We start from the raw sequence: 20,574 nt of genomic DNA, 5'->3' as shown, positions 1-20,574 counted from the left end.
TGAGCGCCCTCCTGGTGTACAGCATGAGCTGTAGTCCCCACACCACCCACCCAGCCCTCTGCTGACATGCCACCACCTCAAGTCCCTCAGCAGAGCTTCCCTCCATGCCTCTCACAGGAACAAGGCCCCAGAGCCGTCTCTCTCCTTCCTCAGCCTTGACAGCTATAGTCTGGGCTTCCGGCCAGTATTAGAATGGAAAGGTCTTCACTCAGCCGATATTCCAGTGTCAGCTGTATGCCTGGTTTCCAGTAGCTGAAGAAAAGAACGTGTATGGAAAATGCTAAAACAGAAATAAATGGGTAGGAGAACCCCCAGGAGATGAAAAGAATCTTAGGGACCAGAGGACCTGGAGGAGCAGGGAGAGAAAAATACCATCTATAAAAAAGCTTGTCTGTGTCATATGCTCTCCTATGCCCTTTTAAAGTACAATGCAGACCTTCAAGAGGACCGTTATGCTTAATTACTATTACTTTTTTTTTTTGCCTCCAGGGTAATCGCTGGGAATCAGTACCAGCACTATGAATCCACTGCTCCTGGAGGCCATTTTTTCCCATCTTTGTTGCCCTTGTTGTTGCTGTTCTTGTTATTGTTGTTATAGCTGTTGTTGTTGTTGTTGTTGTTGGATAGGACAGAGAGAAATGGAGAGAGGAGGAGAAGACAGGGGCGGGGGGGGAGAAAGACAGACACCTGCAGACCTGCTTCACTGCCTGTGAAGCGACTCCCCTGCAGGTGGGGAGCCGGGCCTCGAACCAGGATCCTTACACCAGTCCTTGTGCTTTGTGCCACGTGTGCTTAACCTGCTGTGCTACAGCCCAACCCCCTGATTAATCTGATCTTAAACATAATATTGCAATTTTAGTACTCTACATAGAGATACAGAATATAGATCATATATGCTTGAACACATGGCTAAAACATCAAAATGAACAGTTTTGGAAGACGGGAGTTATGTTATATTCAGGATACAATTCTTAGTTATCTTTCCTTTTCCTCTCTTAACTCCCTATTTTACTCGTTTTCAATTTACACACTTACATATTATTCAAGGAAACATGTATGATAAGTTTTGAATATAAATCTAGGAGTACACTACCAACTTTAAGCATCTATTTTTTTTTTACTGCTTTCATATTTCAAAGTATAGAAATTACAAAAACTAAATTATAGTATGCTTATAGTAGATAAAATATTATTCAACTAAGTAAAGAATGAACTGTTGGCATATTTAAGAAGATCTAAAAAAAAAAAGGTGAGGGGGGAGAGAGAGGGGAAGGGATGGAGGAAGAAAGGAAGGAACCCAAAGCAGTGGGGTGTCAAGAGAAGTAGTGCTGGAAGGAGCACAGATACTTTCTGACTTCCGTTCTGAGACTCTTTCTTTAGAGGAGCAAAATTCACGGCCATTCCTTCAAAGCAGTTACAATTAAACACACATTTTCTAGCCCCACAGTAGAGCAAATATTTTTTAATATTTATTTATTTATTCCCTTTTGTTACCCTTGTTGTTTTTATTGTTGCAGTTATTGTTGTTGTTATTGATGTCGTCATTGTTGGATAGGACAGAGAGAAATGGAGAGAGGAGGGGAAGACAGAGAGGGGGAGAGAAAGACAGACACCTGCAGACCTGCTTCACCGCCTGTGAAGCGACTCCCCTGTAGGTGGGGAGCGGGGGACTCGAACCGGGATCCTTATGCCGGTCCTTTCTCTTTGTGCCACGTGCGCTTAACTCACTGCGCTACCGCCCACCTCCCAGTAGAGCAAATATGAAGGAGAAGTATTTTTATGTCTTCCTGGCTACTGTACCTACTCCATGTGGGAGAGTTTCACAGCAGTGAGTAGTTCTGGTCCACCTTCCAGCACCCAGAAACTCACGTCTCTCCCTTAGATCTTCAGCATCTACAAGTCTGCACACATGGTTTTATTTTTTTTTCCCTTTTGTTGCCCTTGTTGTCATTTTATTGTTGTTGTAGTTATTATTGTTGCTATTAATGTTGTTTATTGTTGGATAGGAAAGAGAGAAATGGAGAGAGGAAGGGAAGACAGAGAGGGGGAGAGAAAGACAGACACCTGCAGACCTGCTTCACCGCCTGTGAAGCGACCCCCCCTGCAGGTGGGGAGCTGGGGGCTCGAACCAACATCCTTATGCAGGTCCTTTCGCTTTGCGCCACGCGCACTTAACCTGCTGCGCTACCGCCTGACTCCCACATGGTTTTGTCCACCTGTGACAACTACCCAGATTTCTCTTATGAAGATCTCACCCAAACACTTACAGCCAGCGCTGGCTAGCATGGCTGAAGTCATTCATTTGCTCATGTGTTCATATTGCTTGACGCTGGTCTGGGTGCCCAGAAAACCACACTGTGCAAGCATCACTTTTTCTGCCTCTTCCTTCTTTGGATCTGATCTTCTTAGTGTGTCTATTGTAATCCCTTTGCTCTCAGGAATTATCCAAAAGCATCACATAGAGTTTGAGAACTAGAAGGCAAACACTTACTTAAAGTTTGTTGGATTCAAGCAAAGGAAAAATGTTGAATTTGATATAAAAATAAAAGGAGGGTGGTGAGTGGAGGGAGGGCTGGGCTGCGGTGAACTTGGTTAAGTGAACATGCTACCATGCACAAGACCCTGGATTTAAACCCTCCATCCCCACCTGCAGGGGGAAATCTTCAGAAATGGTGAAGCAGTGCTGCAGGTCTCTCTCTCCTCTCTCTCTCTCTTTCTCTCTCTTTTTCTATCCCCCTTTCCCCACAATACCTATCAAATAAAATAAGGTTTTTAAAAGATCTTTCAAAAAGTGCAGGTGTCTTTCTGTCTCTCCCCCTCCTTTTCCATCCCTCTTCCTTGCTTAGGAATATACCAAACTGAAAACCAAACTTGGATAAGACTGACTGTCTTTAGGAAACATTAGAAAACTTTTAACTTCACAAGGGGGTATGGGAAGGTGACTAGGTGACAAAAGGGTCAACTTTTGCTTTCACTAGAATTTGTAAGAGGAATCAAACAGATTAAAGATACAGTTTAGAGAGTTCCTTATAGAGTTTTAGCCAGAGGACCAGGGAAATAGTATAGGGGAAAATACTAAGGGAAATTGCACAACAAAAACTGTGAAAGTTCTTCGTTTTATAAAAAGAAACTTTTTCACAGAGAAAGTTTTCTCAAGAGCAGAGAATGTCAAAGGTCGCTAAAACTGAGACAGTGATTTAAGTAGAGAATGTGCTTCCGTTTGCATCAGTTCTGACGCCTCTGCCTTCAGCTCCACACAGGAGCTGAAACCTCCACAGGAGGTTTCCCCTCGAGCTTCTAGCTGATCGACTTTGGTATTTCAAGCACACTGCTTCTCAAGAAAGCTGTGGTTGAGCAAAGGTGTGAGTGAGGTACAGGAAGCTGATGATTTAAGTTACTCTGGGCTGTAGTTGCTTTACAGCTTGGCTGGTTTTCGTTTATTTAGTTTTCAGTTATCCAGCTGAATGTGAAAGAAAGGGAGAAACTGCCGGTGAAATTTTTTTAAAAATTCCAGCCTTAAGTATTGATGCATTCAATACTCAAGTATTCAGTACTAAGCTGTTAATACAAATTTTAAAGTTGACTCATACATAGAGATGATGAAAATCTAGCCTGAAGTGTTATCAAAGTGGTAGTAAATAGATCATCTATCAAGAGGGTGTCTCTTTCCTACAAAAACGTTTTGTGGGTTATTTGTCGCATAGACATTTGCTGTTTCTAAGATTCTTTCCACATCTAAAGAATTATTTTTCTTAAGATGTTCATATGCAGAATTGAGTAACCAGACAGTGAAGTATTCTCTCTGTACAGTGGGGAAGGGAAAGCGGCAGCAGCAGCGGCCTCACTATATCAAACAGTAGCGCTTAAGAATAGTTTCTCTCTTACTGTTTCTATTCTCACCTCCTCCCTCGGTATAACAGGAAGTCACAACTCTTAGTTGCATAATTCGTGTTTTCCATCCTCTGTATGTTTTCATCTGAACGTTTATTAGAAATATAAAACAGTTCTAGGGAGACTGCCAGCATGACACATCATGCCTTGTCTGTACTCGAAGCATTGGGCTTTCCCACCACAGCACGCCCCCTGTCATACAGCCAGTGCTGTTGGCTATGCACGTCTGGGACTACAAAGACTAGCAGGTTTCTTTGGAGAAGGAAGACAGAAAATAAGGGAATTATGCTTCCAACCAAGTTTATCAGTCTGGGAAATTGTCTTTCAGTCACTGGAATGGTATTTTCCCAACCTTGCTTGAAAAATTCCATATGATGTCATCATTGATACTATAATTGTTTTGTTATTTTATTAGAAGTAATGTACATTACTTAGTGTATTTAAAAGGGTTGGCTTCTTTTTTTTAAGTGATCAATGTTATATTTATTATTGTTTTTAAAACATTTTATTTTATTAGTGATTTAATAATGACCGACAGGGTTGTGGGGTAAAAGTGGAACAATTCCATACAATTTCCACCACACCCTCTACTGGAAACTTCTCTGTTCTTTATCCCTCTGGGGGCATGGACCAAAGATCTTTATAGGGAGCAGAAAGTGAAAGGTCTGGCTTCTATAATTGCTTCTCTGCTGGACATGGACAGGTGGATCCACACCCCCAGCCTGTGTCTGTCTGTCCCTAGTGGGGCAGGGCTCTGGGGAGGGGAGGCTCCAGGACACATGGGTGAGGTCATCTGCCCAGGGAAGTCAGGTTGATGTCATGACAGCATCTGAAACTTGGTGGCTGAAAAGCATTCAAGTTCAGACCAACAGGGATGCAGAGGTTACATAGGCTCCTGTGACAAATATGAATAGACATGGGTCCTAGGTCAGATAGACGGAGTTTATAGTTAATAATATTTATATACTCTCCCCATATAGGGGGATTCTCTGTGCTCAGTCCACACTCAACCCAGAGTGGTGTCAAGACTTTATCATCTATCTGTGCAAGTTCTGACACCAGAAGGTCGCCTCTTTGTTTTGCTCATCAAAAAGAAACACTCATTTCTAATTCTTTTAGGCTAGCTGTCTGACTTGTGATTTCATCTTCTTGAGAGCTGCCATTACTTCTACTTTAGTGTCGATGCAAATGTAATTTATTGCATGATTATTTCCCAGACTATCCTGGGGCATTTCTTCTTGTTCTGAAATAATACTCGCACAACTTCCGTTAGACTCTATCTCTATTGCTGTACGTCGATTCTAATCTAGCTAAAGTAACTGTGGTGTGTGATTAACTGCTGGGGTGAGCTGTCTGGACAGGAACAACTGGGGGAGGAGAGAGGGAGGAGAAATCAAACCGCGTTTAAGGACATGTGAGAAGACGGCTGGAATCGGATAGATGGTGGGAGGAGAGGGTCAATGCATCCTAGACACAGTGCAGGCTGAGTCCTGAGCTCACCCTCCAGGGCTCATGCTCTCCTCTTGAGAAGGAGGAGGCATTTCTCCGTTGCAAACTCTGAATCCTCCCTCTGCTATGCTACCCCCAGATCTCATTCTTGACCTACAACTCACCCAGAATTGAAAGTGGGAGGTTAGAGGGGCCGTGTGATGCCGCACCTGGTTGATTGCACATGTTACAATGTGCAAGAACCTGGGTTCAAGTCCCTGGTCTCCACCTGCAGGGGGAAAGCTTCATGAGTGGTAAAGCAGGGCTGTAGGTGTCTCTCTGTCTCTCTCCCTCTCTATCCCCCACTTTCTCTCAACTTCTGTCAATCTAATAAATAAAGATAATAAAAAGTGAAGAAATCTATCCTTCTAATTTATTTAATAAAGGAAAGTCGACTGCCACCTCTCCAGATTTAAAGGAGGTCTCGAAACTTTACATCAGGCTCAGCCTGACGCTGTTGACTGGCTACGGAAGAAGGGCAAATGCTAGAAGAAGAAGAAGAAGAAGAAGAAGAAGAAGAAGAAGAAGAAGAAGAAGAAGAAGAAGAAGAAGAAGAAGAGGAAGAGGAAGAGGAAGAGGAAGAGGAAGAGGAAGAGGAAGAAGAAGGAGGAAAGTGGGAGGTTAGAAATCTACATTTTTAATTACCTCCCCAAGTGATTTTTATAATCAAGCAGTAACTGAGGGCAATGAAATCTATCTACACAACTCAAGAGGATGATAGAGGAGGACAGAATGGCCCTGAAAGGGAACCAGAGCAACAAACGAGCACTTGTGTTGAAATAAATCACATGGACCATTTTCCATTTATCAGTCTGGCAAGGATTAAAGCACTTTGGACGACTCGGGGCTGAAGATGGAATGAGGTTTTTACATAGTGCTGCTGGGAATGTGAGTTGGTACATTACCAAAGGACAATTTGGCAATTCTTATCAGAAGACCTCCCATTTTTCACACCCCTTGACATAGCAGCCCCACTGTTAGAAACGTGTCCTGATGTTGTGGGTCTCAGCTCTCCCAAATGAGCAGATCTCTTGTGACACTGTTCGGACTACAGATTTCTGAGTCCCCCTAACAAGGTTCTGATCCTGTGCGACTGGGTGAATCTGGGATTTTGGGATCTGAGAAACTGATATAATTTGGGTTCTCTTTCTTTTTTTTACATTTTAGTTCCAAGCAATAAAAAAAAGAAAATTTAAAAATCAGAAAGAATCTCAATTTTTACTTTATTCTCTCAAACCTGTGATTAATCACACTGGACATACTGCTTTTTTTTTCTTCTTCTTTCCATTCAGTAACATATATTACAGTAAACCTTTCATTTCAGTATGTTCAGACTTAATGTGTCAGTCACTGTAAAGTCGATGTAGAACTACTTCAACTTACTTAACCGTGGTGAACATTTAAAAATGGGGATTGAAATTATTTTAATATCTTTGATATGACAAATAATAATCATTCCTGTAGGACCATCCTGTTCCCTGTGTTACGAATTCCTATAGGCTAGACATCTAGAGATGGTATTGCTGAGGCTCACTGAACATAGATAGTAGTGGCACAACACAGTGTAACCTCACAACCTTATAACCCACTATTAATCACAAATAAAAAACTGAGGGACTAGGTGTGTCTGTTTTTCCATCAGTGAAGTCCCAGTGATGACACAAATTTAAAGAGAATATTTGATGATATTTAATGTTATTCTATGTTTAGCTGGTTATTTAATGACTATGTTAATGTGTTACTAGGCAATACTACAATATTATTATAATATTTCAAAATATGCGTATAGAATCATTGGCAAGGAATATCCCAGAATTTTTATAGTGGTCCTCAACTAAAGAGAGGATTACAACTCATTTTTTCCCCACTTTATTCATCTGTTTTCTAAACTTTCTCTGTTGGGTATACATCATTTTTATAGTAATAAATAAGTTATGAAAATGAAATAAATGCATTTCATTTGCTTAATTTAATAAAGAAATGCTTCCGCTGAAGAGATAAATGAGCAAAATAATTTAGTATGACCCATATTGCACTTGGTAAACAGAAACTCAATCATGCAGATCAGTAGGTGTGCTGCTAAAGTATTTTAACAGAGGAGTAACTCAGAGGATCTCTGTGATGAACCCCCTACATGGTTCTGGAGGCCTGGCACCATGTGTTTCAGTCACTCAAGAAAGGAATCCCTATGAGAAGAAACTTGAAACCAAAGCAATTCATATGCTGATCTATGGTTCTATATATGGAAGTTGACCAATCTTCTTAATATTTTAATCATGCTCATTGGTTAGTGAAGTTGGAAATTAAGACAATGTGTAGAGGTAGAGGTAGAGAGAGAGAGAGAGAGGCACAGAGAGAGACAGATTTATAAAGGTGGAGAAAATACTCTGATAAGAATTTCTTCCTTGGGAGTCGGGCGGTGGCGCAGTGGGTTAAGCCCACGTGGAGCAAAGTGCAGGGACCGGCGTAAGGATCCCGGTTCAAGCCCCCGGCTCCCCACCTGCAGGGGAGTCGCTGCACAGGCGGTGAAGCAGGTCTGCAGGTGTCTGTCTTTCTCTCCCCTCTCTCTCTGCCTTCCCCTCCTCTCTCCATTTCTCTCTGTCCTATCCAACAACAAAGCAACGTCAACAATGGCAATAATAATGACCGCAACGAGGCTGCAACAACAAGGGCAACAAAAGGGGGAAAAATGGCCTCCAGGAGCGGTGGGTTCATGGTGCAGGCACCGAGCCCAGCAATAACCCTGGAGGGAAAGAAAAAAAAAGAATTTCTTCCTTCCAGTGCACACAGAACTATTTGTTTTGAATAAGATCCAGATGTTTTTCAGGTTACTGAGGCTTTGTTTTTGTTTTTCATTCACCAGTAAATTAACACAGGGAAAATGAGGTTAATTTACAGCACAGTGACAAACCAGTGGTATTGTTAGCAAAACTTTGGAAAGTCTGTGAGGTCTATTTCTACAATCCTCTTCCTCAGAGAGACTTAAGGCAACAGCAAAGAGATGACGTGGTTGGTTTAAAACGCAAAGGCTCAGACACCTTGTGGGCACTTCTTTGCCCACTGAGTTTATGTTTGCAGAAAATGTAAGAGGGAAGAATGAATAGTATAAGACAGCAACAATAGCACCTCCCATGATAATAAGACGCAAACATAAATTATGAGGGAACTTTTAAATTACATTCTGCCATTAAAGAAACAATGGAGCAAAAAATGGAGTTAAAAAAAAAAGCCATTACCAGACTTGACTAAGATACATTCATAAGAAAACTTCTATGACACCATAAATACATGCATTTTAATACAAAATACATAAAGTACAAAACTCAATTGCGTTTTTGTATCTGACCTGTTAATCTCCGCTTCAGAGTGTAAAAGAAGAGGTAGTGTTTCCAACTCATTTTATGCGGCTAGTGTAACATTAATATTAAAATCGGCAATGGGTTGTAAAAAGAAAATGACCTATTTGAAGACAGATAAAATATAAATAAATCATTCAGCAGCATGCAAGAACCAAATAGTTTATCTCAGGGCCGTAGCAATGACGAGATATAAGAAACTCTATGTCTCATCCTTACCTCTTTTTCACTTTAACTATAACATGTTTAGGTGTCCTGAGGTCTGGGTCAATCTGTTGGGATTCTCTGTGCTTCCTGAATTTTTATGTCTTCTCTTTTGCTTGGGTTGGATTTTAATAGGACAGATTCTGAACTCAGTTGCATGGGGATGTGGATCTATGGTGGTGGGAACTATGTTAATCTATACTTCTAGTAACTTATTGAATAAAGTAATTAATACATTTAAAAACTATATCTCATTTTTAATTTTGTTTTTTAGGTTACCATTTCAATGTGTAACAGTTTCTCCTTTTCCTGGATTCTGACTCCCCTTCAGACCTATGCTAGGGCCTGTGAAACAGTGGTGTGTATGGTGGCACTGGGCCGTCATTATTAAACAGCCAGCTTCCAGGTGCTGCCATGATGCCAACTGGACTTCCCTGGGCAGACAACCCCACCTGTGTGTCCTGGAGCCCCGATTCCCAGAGCCCTGCCCCACTAGGGAAAGAGAGAGACAGGCTGGGAGTATGGATCCACCTGCCAACACCCATGTTCAGCAGGGAAACAATTACAGAAGCCAGACCTTCCACCTTCTGCATCCCACAATGACCCTGGGTCCATACTCCCAGAGGGATAAAGAATAGGAAAGCTGTCAGGGGAGGGGATGGGACACAGAGCTCTGCTGGTGAGAACTGCACCCCTCTCATTCTATATTCTTGTCAATATTTCCATTTTATAAATAAAAATTTTAAAAAATTAAAAATTTTGACTGAAATTTCAGGGCATCATGGAATATCTGAGAGGAAAGCATGTCTTGGGACCGTGTGCCAAGGAAATAGTTGAAGTCCGCAATAAACCGGCCCTTACCCCCATGTTGCAAAGCGGTATGAAAAGCTCAACTCTGCAGTCAGAGCCTTTCAGAATTAAAGCGACATAATTACTGTTTATCCACACACACACACACACACACAATGTTTATTTACCACCAGGATTATTGCTGAAACCCAATGCAGAACTCCCCTATTCCGGGTAGCCATACTTTGATAGCAGTTGAGAGGCAGAAATATAGAGGGAGAGATAAAGAGAGTGAGAAAAAGGAGTCACCTGCAACTCTGTTCCACCACTCATGAAGCTTGGCCCCTGCAAGTAGGGGCAGGGGGCTCGAACCCAGGTCCTTGAACATGGCGACATGTACATTCTGCTGGGTCAGCCACCACTACGTGCATGCCATGTTTTTTCGAGGCCATCATCCTAGACTGAGGCGACCTCTGTACTTCTCTGTGTGTGTGTGTTATGAGGGGAAGGAAGAGGAGTGAACTGAGACAGTAGCATGAGTTAGAGAAAAGGTGGTCGGTTCAGAGCAGCTTAGTATTTATTTAAAGCACCTTCTTCTGGGGGCCAGGCGGTAGCACAGTGGGTTAAATGCACATGGCATGAAGCGCAAGGACCAGCATAAGGATCCCGGTTCCAGGCCCCGGCTCCCCACCTGCAGGGGAGTCGCTTCACAGGCGGTGAAGCAGGTCTGCAGGTGTCTGTCTTTCTCTCACCATTTTTGTCCTCCCCTCCTCTCTCCATTCCTCTCTGTCCTATCCAACAACACCAATGGCAACAAGGGCAACAATGGCAATAATGGCCTCCAGGTGCAGTGGATTTGTAGTGTAGACACCGAGCCCCAGCAATAACCCTGGAGACAAAACAAACAAACAAGCATACAACCTTTCCCCCTTCCCTAGATGTTGCAATGATGTGCCTGGTATTTGACTTTGCTATGCTAAAATCTCACTCCATCTGATACTCCAAACTAGCAGCAGAACTGGTACAGACCGGGCCAGAAGGCATCCATCCACTTCTGGCTTAGTTTTCAGCTCTAAAATGCAGTGGAAGTGCAAAAGGCCACTGTGTGGTGCAGAGTAGGACAGCACCGTCAGCTGGGAGTCATCAGTGCACGTGTGTTTTCACCCACCCAGCTGAGTCTATTTCCTGTTTGAATGTTGTTGTTGTCACTGAGTTTGCACCACTCCAGGCTGACTTCTTCATACTGAGAGGCAGAACGAAAAGCATGACAGCAGAGGCTTCCTTCCCAGAGCTGAGGGCTAAGCTGGAACCTCAGTCGTGTATGTGTGTGTGTGTGTGTCTATGTGTGTGTGAGTGTGTGTGTGTGTCTGTGTGTGTGTGTGCGTGTGTGTGTGTCTGTGTGTGAGTGTGTGTGTGTGTGTGAGTGTGTGTGTGTGTGTGAGTGTGTGTGTCTGTGTGTGTGTGCGTGTGTGTGTCTGTGTGTGTGTGAGTGTGTGTGTGCGTGTGTCTGTGTGTGCGTGTCTGTGTGTGTGTGTGTGTGTGTGTGTGTATGTGCGTGTGTGTGGCAAAGGAAGTGTGGTCCCTAGCTGACCATTTTTCATAGCCCTCAAAATGTAATTGGTGAGATTTTTTTTTCTGCTCTCATACAAGATTACCAAGACCTGTTCCACTTTATCTCACAAATGTGAATGTTTGAGGAATTGCTTTAGATGCTCAAAAACTAAGACATAGAAAATATCAGTGTCTTTTACTATAAGTTTCATAACTTCCCCAACTGTATTCCTGATGCTTAAGATGTAACTCAAAATATAATGCTTCATTAAATATTCATGGACTATAACTAAGATTTTGTTATATGATACTTATAAAAGGTGAGTGCAGCGTGACTGAGAGCATGGGCGTGGTGTGATGGGTTAAATTAAGAAAAAGTAATAATGAAGAGGAAAGCACATATATAATTTAGAATAAAAAGAAGTAAATGGATCAAAAAAGGAAAGTTTTATGTAGATTTTATTTATCCCAAAGAAAAGAAACAGGAGCCAGGCGGTGGCATACCCTATTTATCGCACATAAGCACAAGGACCCCTGCAAGGATCTGGGTTCAAGCCCCCAGGCCCCCACCTACAGGGTAGAAGCTTCACAGGCAAGTCTGATGGTGTTTCTCTTTCACTCTCCCTCTCTTCTCCCCCTCCCCTCTTAATTTCTCTCTGTCTTGTCCAATAAAATGGGGAAAAATGGTTGCTAGGAGCAGTGGATTCCTGTGCCTACACTGAGCCCCAGCAATAACCCTAGAGGCAAAGCAAAAGAATAAAGCAAACAACAGGTATTAGAGAGCGTGTTCAAAGAAAGGAGCCTTAAGCAACGCTAGCAGGAATGTGAATTGAGGCAGCCATTGTGGAAGACAGTGTGAACGTTAAAAGCTGAATACTCTTAGGATCTAGTTCCCCCAGTTCTAGATTATTTGCCGGAAAACTCTAAGAATACTAATTCACAGATAGAAATACTTTGTTTATTCATTGCTTGATTTATTTATCTCTTAGTTTTCTTTTCTGTGTCAATTCACTTTTGTCATGCATGTGAATTATTTTAAAGACATTCTATGTTAAGACAAAAGAAAACTGTTACCCGCTGAATAAACGTGTCCTCCCCAAATTCACATGTTGCCATCTTAATTCCGAGTAGTATGATGGTATCAGGAGGTGGAGTCTCTGGGAGTTGATTAGGTCAAGAAGGTATGGCCTTCCTGGATGGGGTTAGTGTCCACTGCAAAGGGAACCTGCCCTTCTTCTACCTTTTATGGTTGTAGTGAAAAGGCAGCTACTTATGAACCGGGAAGTTGTTGGGAAATTGTGAGGATGTGGTTGAGCTTGGCAGGGCTTGACTTGAGGGGACATCCATCCAGTCAGTCTCTCTCTCTCTCTACTGAGAGGTCGAGAAAGGAGGGACACAACCCCCCAAGGTTTGCCTCATCTTATCAGACTCCCTGCCTCACAAAGCACCCAGCATTCCTGATACTATGGCCATTAGCTAAAAAGAAAGGGGGAGATGTCGGGAAATTGTGAGGAGCCTCACAAAGCACCCTGCATTCCTGATACTATGGCCTGCTCCCTTATTATCTACATAATCACTGTTTTGCCTGAAAGATCCCCACCCATTCCATTCCTTTGATCTATCTTCTTTCTAGCCTCAAGACCCCCCCCCCCCGCCTGCAGGGTATTATAAATCCCACTAGTTTAAACCCTCACAACAGTTGCTAAGGACGTTCCTACCTTTCCAGCCCCTTTTGCCTTTCTCCGCCCCTTTCCAAAGATCCTACACCCTCTATTTCTTGTGTCTGTTTCACTCCCTATAGTGAAAAAACCTGTATGCCCTTTGTTTCCAGATTTTTTTTTGCCTCCAGGGTTATAGCTGGGGATCAGTGCCTGCAGTACGAATCCACTGGCTCCTGGAGGCCGTTTTTTTCCCACTTTTATTGCCCTTGTTGTTATTATTATTATTGTTATTGGATAGGACAGAGAGAAATCGAGAGAGGAGGGGAAGACAGAGAGGGGAGAGAAAGACAGACACCTGCAGACCTGCTTCACCACCTGTGAAGTGACCCCCCCCACAGGTGGGGAGCTGGGGACTAGAACGGAGATCCTTACACAGGTCTGCTGGGCCTTAACGCCAGCCCCCCTGCTCTGCATGCTCCATTGTTGACATTATGGTCTATTTACATAATCATTGTTTTGCCTGAAAGATCCCCACCACGTTATCCCCTCAGGGTGTTGCTAATTCAGTTAAAACCATCGCAACAGTGGTTAAGGATGCTTCCACCTTCCCAGCATGCCTTCTGCCTCTCTCTACCCCCTTTCCTAGCCATTTCCGTTTCCCACCTGTCACTTCCGTTTTTACCCTATAAAACCCGCTGCTGTTCCCGTTTTGCTCTCTTTCTCTTCTGCATTCCGACCTGGAGAAGACCTGGAGAAGGGCTGGCGTGCATAGCGGGAGGCGGCCATTTTGCTAGCTCCACGTGGCCTAAACCCACTGTGCCCGCACCCAACCCTGGGGCACCCACGTGAATAAAGATTTCCGTTCCCGCTCCACCACGAGTTCCTGGTCTCTTCTTTCTCCCACACATGCAACCCGACACAGGTCCTTGTGTACTTCACGCCCTGTGCCCTTAACCCGCTGAGCTACCGCACCACCCTCCACTTCCAAATTAAAGGTCAGCAAAGGTTCCTTTAAAGGACTGCATTAATGTGCTCTCTCTCTCTCATACACACACAGACACACACACACACACTGTACAAACACACACACACACTGTACAAACACACATCGCTATTCTAGGCTTTGCAACTCATGTGATCCATGTCATGACTGCTTCACTCTGCCAAGGTAGAGCTCAAGAAACAGTGGTCACCACAGGGAAGTGAGCCCAGCCCACTACAGCAGAGACTAGACCTTGCAGCTGCCTGCAGTTCTCATGCCACAAACACTGAAGTTCATTCTTTTCCCAGCACTCAAAGATGTAAGACAACATTCCTTGCCATGGGCCATAAAAAGCAGGCAGCGACCTGTGGGGAGCAACAGGCCAACACATTTCAGGCTTATTGACTAGCACACGGATCCAATGAAGCCCAGATTAAACTTCTTTTCTCCATAAGAAACAATTTGCTCTATGCTGTGAAGATCTTTTTTTATTGGCAACAAGCTATTTTACTGTCTGAGTCAAGTATCTTGCAAATTTGAAGGAAATTACACAGGCAAACACAGTCCAGGGCCGACCACATGGGAAACATACTTAGCATGTCTGTCTGTCTGTCTCACAAATGCCCTTCCCTTATTAAGCTTTGAGGATAAGTGACATGCTTTTCATGTGATCTAATAGGCACTTTGTAAATATTAGAACACATTCAGTGTATTGTGCTATTACCCCTGTGTTTAATTCAGTATCGACCTTCCCCTGATCCTTCATTTAAAAAAAGTATTTTACCTATTTATTAACGTGAGAGAGATAAGATGAGAGGAAGAATCAGAGCATCACTCTGGCATGTGCAATGGCAGGGATCGAACTCAGGGGTCCAACACTAACTACTGTGCCCCTGCCTCTTGGTCCACTGCCCTGATGCTTTTAATCTCTGACTCACACACTTAGCTCATTCCTCTCTTCAAGCAACGGTTATTGTGCACACATATACCACATGTCCAGCATAGTGGCAGGTACTGGAAACTCAAAGCTGAGTGGCAAAATCCTAGCTACAAATTGCCCACAACAAGAAGGCAGCTTAAAGGTAACAGCCACCAGAAGACTGTGACCCATCCCTCCCACCCACTCCCACCCCCCACTGGCCCAGGAAGCTGCATGTCTACCCCTCACCACAGGGCTTTTACTTTGGTGCCCTACTTACAATTTGGTCAGGTCCTGCTTTTAGTTTCCCTTTCAGATCTTCTTCCTCAACTTCTGTTGATGAGTGGGATCATCCCATACTCATCTTTGTCTTTCTGACTTAGCTCACTTAACATAATTCCTTCTAGCTCTGTCCAAGATGGGTCAGAGAAGGTGGGTTCATTGTTCTTGATAGCTGCATAGTATTCCATTGTGTATATATACCACAGCTTTCTCAGCCACTCATCTGTTGTTGGGCACCTGGGTTGCTTCCAGGTTTTAGCTATTATGAATTGTGCTGCTATGAACATAGGAGTACACACCACTTTTTGGTTGGGTGTTATGGAGTCCTTGGGGTATAACCCCAGGAGAGGAATTACTGGATCGTATGGAAGGTCCATGTCTAGCCTTCTGAGAGTTTTCCAGACTGCTCTCCACAGAGGCTGTACCAATTTACATTCCCACCAGCAATGTAAAAGGGTTCCTCTGTCCCCACAACCTCTCCAGCATTTGTTGCTGCTGTCCTTTTTGATGTATGCCATTCTTACAGGAGTGAGGTGGTATCTTAGTGTTGTCTTAATTTGCATTTCTCTGACAATCAGTGACCTAGAGCAGTTTTTCATATGTTTGTTAGCCTTTTGGATCTCCTCTGAGGTGAATGTTTTGTTCATATCCTCTGCCCATTTTTGGATGGGGTCATTTGCTTTTTTGGTGCTAAGTTTGCTGAGCTCTTTATATATGTACACTCCTAGCAAAATGTAGACATATAAATCACTAGTTAATTAATTTGAGAGGGGGAAAAATCAATTGTATGTCTCAAAGTTTTTCAAAACACAAACTGAATCTTTTTAATATATAGGCTGTGTATTTGATATGCGGACTCTCTCAAAAGCCTAGACCAAGTAGATCAGAAGCATCCAATAGCACAGCTATATACAAGATACTGGGTACTGTACAGCAAACCATAACAAAAGGACTTTTCAAAGTTAACCCAATTACCAAATAATGTGATGATAACTTTAACTATTGATTGTCTTTTTGAACCCTAAGACAGCAGGAACCTCACATCTCCACTATAGAGCCCCTACTTCCCCCAGTCCTGGAACCCGTGGATAGGGCCCACTTTCCCGTATGCCTCTCCCAATCCATATCAAATAATATTGCATCCGCCGATCACAACCTAACCAACACAACGATTGCCACCTCAACATGCTTCACTTCAGACTGTGTCCAGAGACTTCACATGTGGAATGACAAGCCTTCAGCTTCATTACTCGGGTGAGACCTTTCCTTTCATAGTATACTCTAATTCCATCTCAGGTGGTTCACTTTCTAACAAAGTCCCAAAACCTAGATATACACCAGTTTCTGTGAGAGAGAGCATATGTTCACATATATCCATAAACTACTGCAAAATATATACCTGAAAGCAGAAGTACACTAGAGTTTGCAGTGAGTACCCCCCTAACACTTCCTCTCCACTATTCCAAGCTTTGGGTCCATGATTGCTCAACAATTTGTTTGGCTTCATATGTTAACTCTCTTTTCAATCACCAGGTTCCAGATGCCACCAGGATGCTGGCCAGGCTTCCCTAGACTGAAGACCCCACCAATGTGTCCTGGAGCTCTGCTTCCCCAGAGACCCACCCTACTAGGGAAAGAGAGAGGCAGACTGGGAGTATGGACGGACCAGTCAACACCCATGTTCAGCGGGGAAGCAATTACAGAAGCCAGACCTTCTACCTTCTGCAACCCACAATGACCCTGGGTCCATGCTCCCAGAAGGATGGAGAATGGGAAAGCTATCAGGGGAGGGGGTGGGAAATGGAGATTGGGTGGTGGGAATCGTGTGGAGTTGTACCCCTCCTACCCTATGGTTTTGTTAATTAATCCTTTCTTAAACAAAAAAAAAAATTAAAAATGAAAAAAAAAAAAAAGTAACAGCCATGTGGGGTAGACTAAGCTCCATGGTACAGATGTGCTCCAGGTATAGGGAGGACACAGAGAGGTGGGTTTTGTCTGGATGAATTCTTTTTAAATGTGTACTAGAATGCACCAAAGAGACACTTGGAGGGAGTGTTTCTTGCTAGCAACAAGAGCAGGGCAAAATGACCCAGGTTCGAGCCCCTGGTCCCCACCTGCAAGGGGAAAGCTTTGCAAGTGGTGAAGCAGGGCTGCAGGTGTCTCTCTGTCTCTCTATCCCCCCTACCCTCTAGATTTCTGTCTCTACCCAGTAAATAAAGATAATAAAAAAATTTTTTTAGAAGAAATAAAAAGAAACAAGAGCAGAACTCTACATAGGGATGAGAGCAGCACTGCCAGTTGTTACAGAAGGAACAACTGGCAAGGAAGTGGAGGATAGCCGTGAAACCGTTAGCTAGAAAACACATGGTCCATGGTCACAAAATCTGATGGCATTACGTCGCAGGTAAATTCCATTCTGATTTGTATAGTGTGTTTTATATGCAAAGCCACACACACACACACACACACACGTTGGGTGGTGAAAAATAGCACAAAATTTTAAACGGAAGAATTGATATTTTCCTACACAAACTAGTATAAAAACTGATTTTTGTTTCATGGAATTTCAGGTTCTTACACCCGAGCATGCTGAATAAGCAGAACACATTCATTCTCACCTGAAGGACTTTCCTGATTCTTCTCAGGCTGTGAATCAAGAGCAGGTTCTTCTCTTTGGAAACACGGCCTAACTGTTCATCCAGTTGTATCAACAGGTTTTGAAGAAGAATCGTTGCCATGGTTTCATTGTTAGAAGCTGCCTCCCTGCAAAACAAAAGAAAACAGCTTTTAATAAAGCATCTGATTTTTAATCGTACTGACTTTAGGTATTTAATGTCTGCTCCCGGGGCTCTCAGTATCAGATAGGGAAGGAGATGCAGGGAAACACAAGAGGGAGGAGAGACGCCACGGCAGCACTCCGCAGCTGCTAAAGTTCCCCTGTGTGTGGTGGTGTCATCAGTCTTGGGCACTTGCGCCTGAAGCTCTGTCCGTGGGGAAGTATGTGATCTTCAAGGACCGGCGTAAGGATCCCGGTTCGAGCCCCCGGCTCCCCACCTGCAGGGGAGTCGCTTCACAGGCGGTGAAGCAGGTCTGCAGGTGTCTGTCTTTCTCTCCCCCTCTCTGTCTTCCCCTCCTCTTCCCATTTCTCTCTGTCCTCTCCAGCAACAATGACATCAACAACAACAATAATATCCACAACAATGATAAAACAAGGGCAACAAACGGGGAAAAACAGCCTCCAGGAGCGTGGGATTCGTGGTACAGGAACCAAGTCCCAGCAATAACCCTGGAGGCAAATAAATAATAAAAATAAAATGAAAAAAGAAAGAAAATGACTTTTATACCTGACACTTCAATGTCCCAGGTTCAGAAAACAGAGCTGAGCAGTACTCTGATATATATATTCTTTTTATTTTTTTTGCCTCCAGGGTTATTGCTGGGGCTCGGTGCCTGCACCATGAATCCACTGCTCCTGGAGACCATTATTTTTCCCCCTTTTGTTGCCCTTGTTGTTGTAGCCTTGTTGTGGTTATTATTGTTATTGTTGATGTCGTTTGTTGGTGGATAGGATGAAGAGAAATGAAGAGAGGAGGGGAAGACAAAGAGGAGAGAAAGACAGACACCTGCAGACCTGCTTCACCGCCTGTGATGGGACTCCCCTGCAGGTGGGGAACCGGGGGGCTCGCACCGGGATCCTTATGCCAAAATTCTTCTTCTTTTTTTAATCTATTTTACTATTCAGTACTTGTACATCTCTCTCTCTCTCTCTCTCTCTCTCTCGCTGTGTGTGTGTGTGTGTGTGTGTGTGTGTGTGTGTGTGTGTGTGAATCTGTGCCTTAGAGAGTTGGCTATTAAAACTTTCAGCGTTCAGAAAATGGTGCTGCTAGATTTGATGAGAATTTCTGGCCTTTGCAGTTTTGTGGTCCTTTCGCTGGCATTTAACAATGTCAATAGGGTGGACAGGGGGTGCTGCTGCCCCAGGTCTGAGCCTGGGTATCCGACACTCTCAGCTCACTCCGCAGGTCAGCACCTGGGCAGTGCGGAGGAGGGGCTGGGGGCCAGTTGTTGCCAGTGTCCTCTGCTATGCTTTTTTTTTTAAGTTCTTTATTGGGAGATTAATGTTTTAGTTTCAACAATAAATACAATAGTTTGTACATGCATAACATTTCCCAATTTCCCATATAACAATACAACCCCCACTAGGTCCTCTGTCATCCTTTTTGGATCTGTATTCTCCCCACCTCCACTCCAGAGTCTTTTACTTTGAGGCAATACATCACTTCAGGTTCTACTTGTGTTTTCTCTTCTGATCCTGTTTTCAACTTCTGCCTGAGAGTTCTAACAGTAAATAAATAATACAACTAAGGGGCCAGGCAGTAGCACACCTAGTTAAACACACACTAATATGCTCAAGAACGCAGGTTCAAGCCCCCAGTCCCCACCTGCAGGGGGAAAGTTTCGTGAGTGGTGAAGCAGGGCTGCAGGTGTCTCTCTGTCTCTCTCCCTCTCTATTTCCCCTCTCAATTTCTGGCTGTCTCTATCCAGTACTAAATAAAATAAATAATTTTTCAAAATAATAAAACTATTTCACAGTAAGATAAAATACTAAAACATTTAAATGTTTTAATAAATTAAATTGTACACATGAAAATATGGCCAATGTCACCTGTAATCAGAGAATTGCAAATCAAAATACAAGGAGAAGTGCTTGCTGGGATGAGTGGGGTAGACCACAGTCAGACTGTCAGGGCATGAGCTTATCTCTCTCTCAACGACAAGAAAGCTACACAAATAACATGGGAAACCTCCACAAAACAGATCTAAAATTCAAACTCACAAGCTTCACAGCAAAGGACAGGGAGTCGGTACCCAGGCGGTGAGGACACAGAGATCTCTCCTCCCCCAAGGAAAACAAAGTGCAATCAGGTACAGAGCTCTAAGATGCAGAACATTAATCTGGGGAGCAGTGGAGTGGGTTGTACCAAGCTCCTAGTACCTTAATCCACTGTGATTTCATGCATATAAAATTACAACAGGAGACAAGAAACTATACAGTGAACTGCGTGGGAGTCACAACAGCAGCCTCTGGTGACCTCTGAACGCTTGAAAAGCAGATATGGTGCTCCGAGTCGGAGTCTATCCCCAGTAACCAACGCCACCACGGCAGACTCCAAGAAGAAAGCTCTACCCACCCCCTAAGCAGTATCAGATTTACCTGGAGGCAGAGACCGGGCCACTCGCTCTAACTCCTGTCGCACAAATAGGCATGGATTGGTAAGTAAGAAGCCAGGGCAGAAGAAGCAGGAGAAACAACAAAATACAAATAGAGTGAAAGCAAATAGAGAGAATCTAAGAGAGTTAGGGGACGTCAGGAAGAACAGCATTGGCAGAATATAGTGTGGGGGAGGGGGGTTCGGACGGCGGCACAGAGCGCAAGGACTGGAGTAAGGA

The 20,574-nt window shown here is 43.6% G+C and overlaps 1 protein-coding gene across 3 annotated transcripts in view; it reads right to left on the bottom strand.

Annotated features, from left to right (window-relative positions):
- Positions 1-20,574, bottom strand: part of STAT4 (signal transducer and activator of transcription 4) — a 122,829-nt gene that overhangs the window by 75,224 nt on the left and 27,031 nt on the right. For all 3 annotated transcript variants that reach the window (XM_060177552.1, XM_060177553.1, XM_007521401.2), the window contains one exon: positions 17,742-17,886. In XM_060177552.1, coding sequence (XP_060033535.1) covers positions 17,742-17,886 — 145 coding nt within the window. The remainder of the gene's footprint in view (positions 1-17,741; positions 17,887-20,574) is intronic.

The sequence above is a fragment of the Erinaceus europaeus genome, chromosome 18, assembly GCF_950295315.1.
Source record: "Erinaceus europaeus chromosome 18, mEriEur2.1, whole genome shotgun sequence".
Lineage (NCBI taxonomy): Eukaryota > Metazoa > Chordata > Mammalia > Eulipotyphla > Erinaceidae > Erinaceus > Erinaceus europaeus.
Note: the sequence above shows the minus strand (reverse complement) of the source record. Positions and strands in the feature narration are given on the sequence as shown.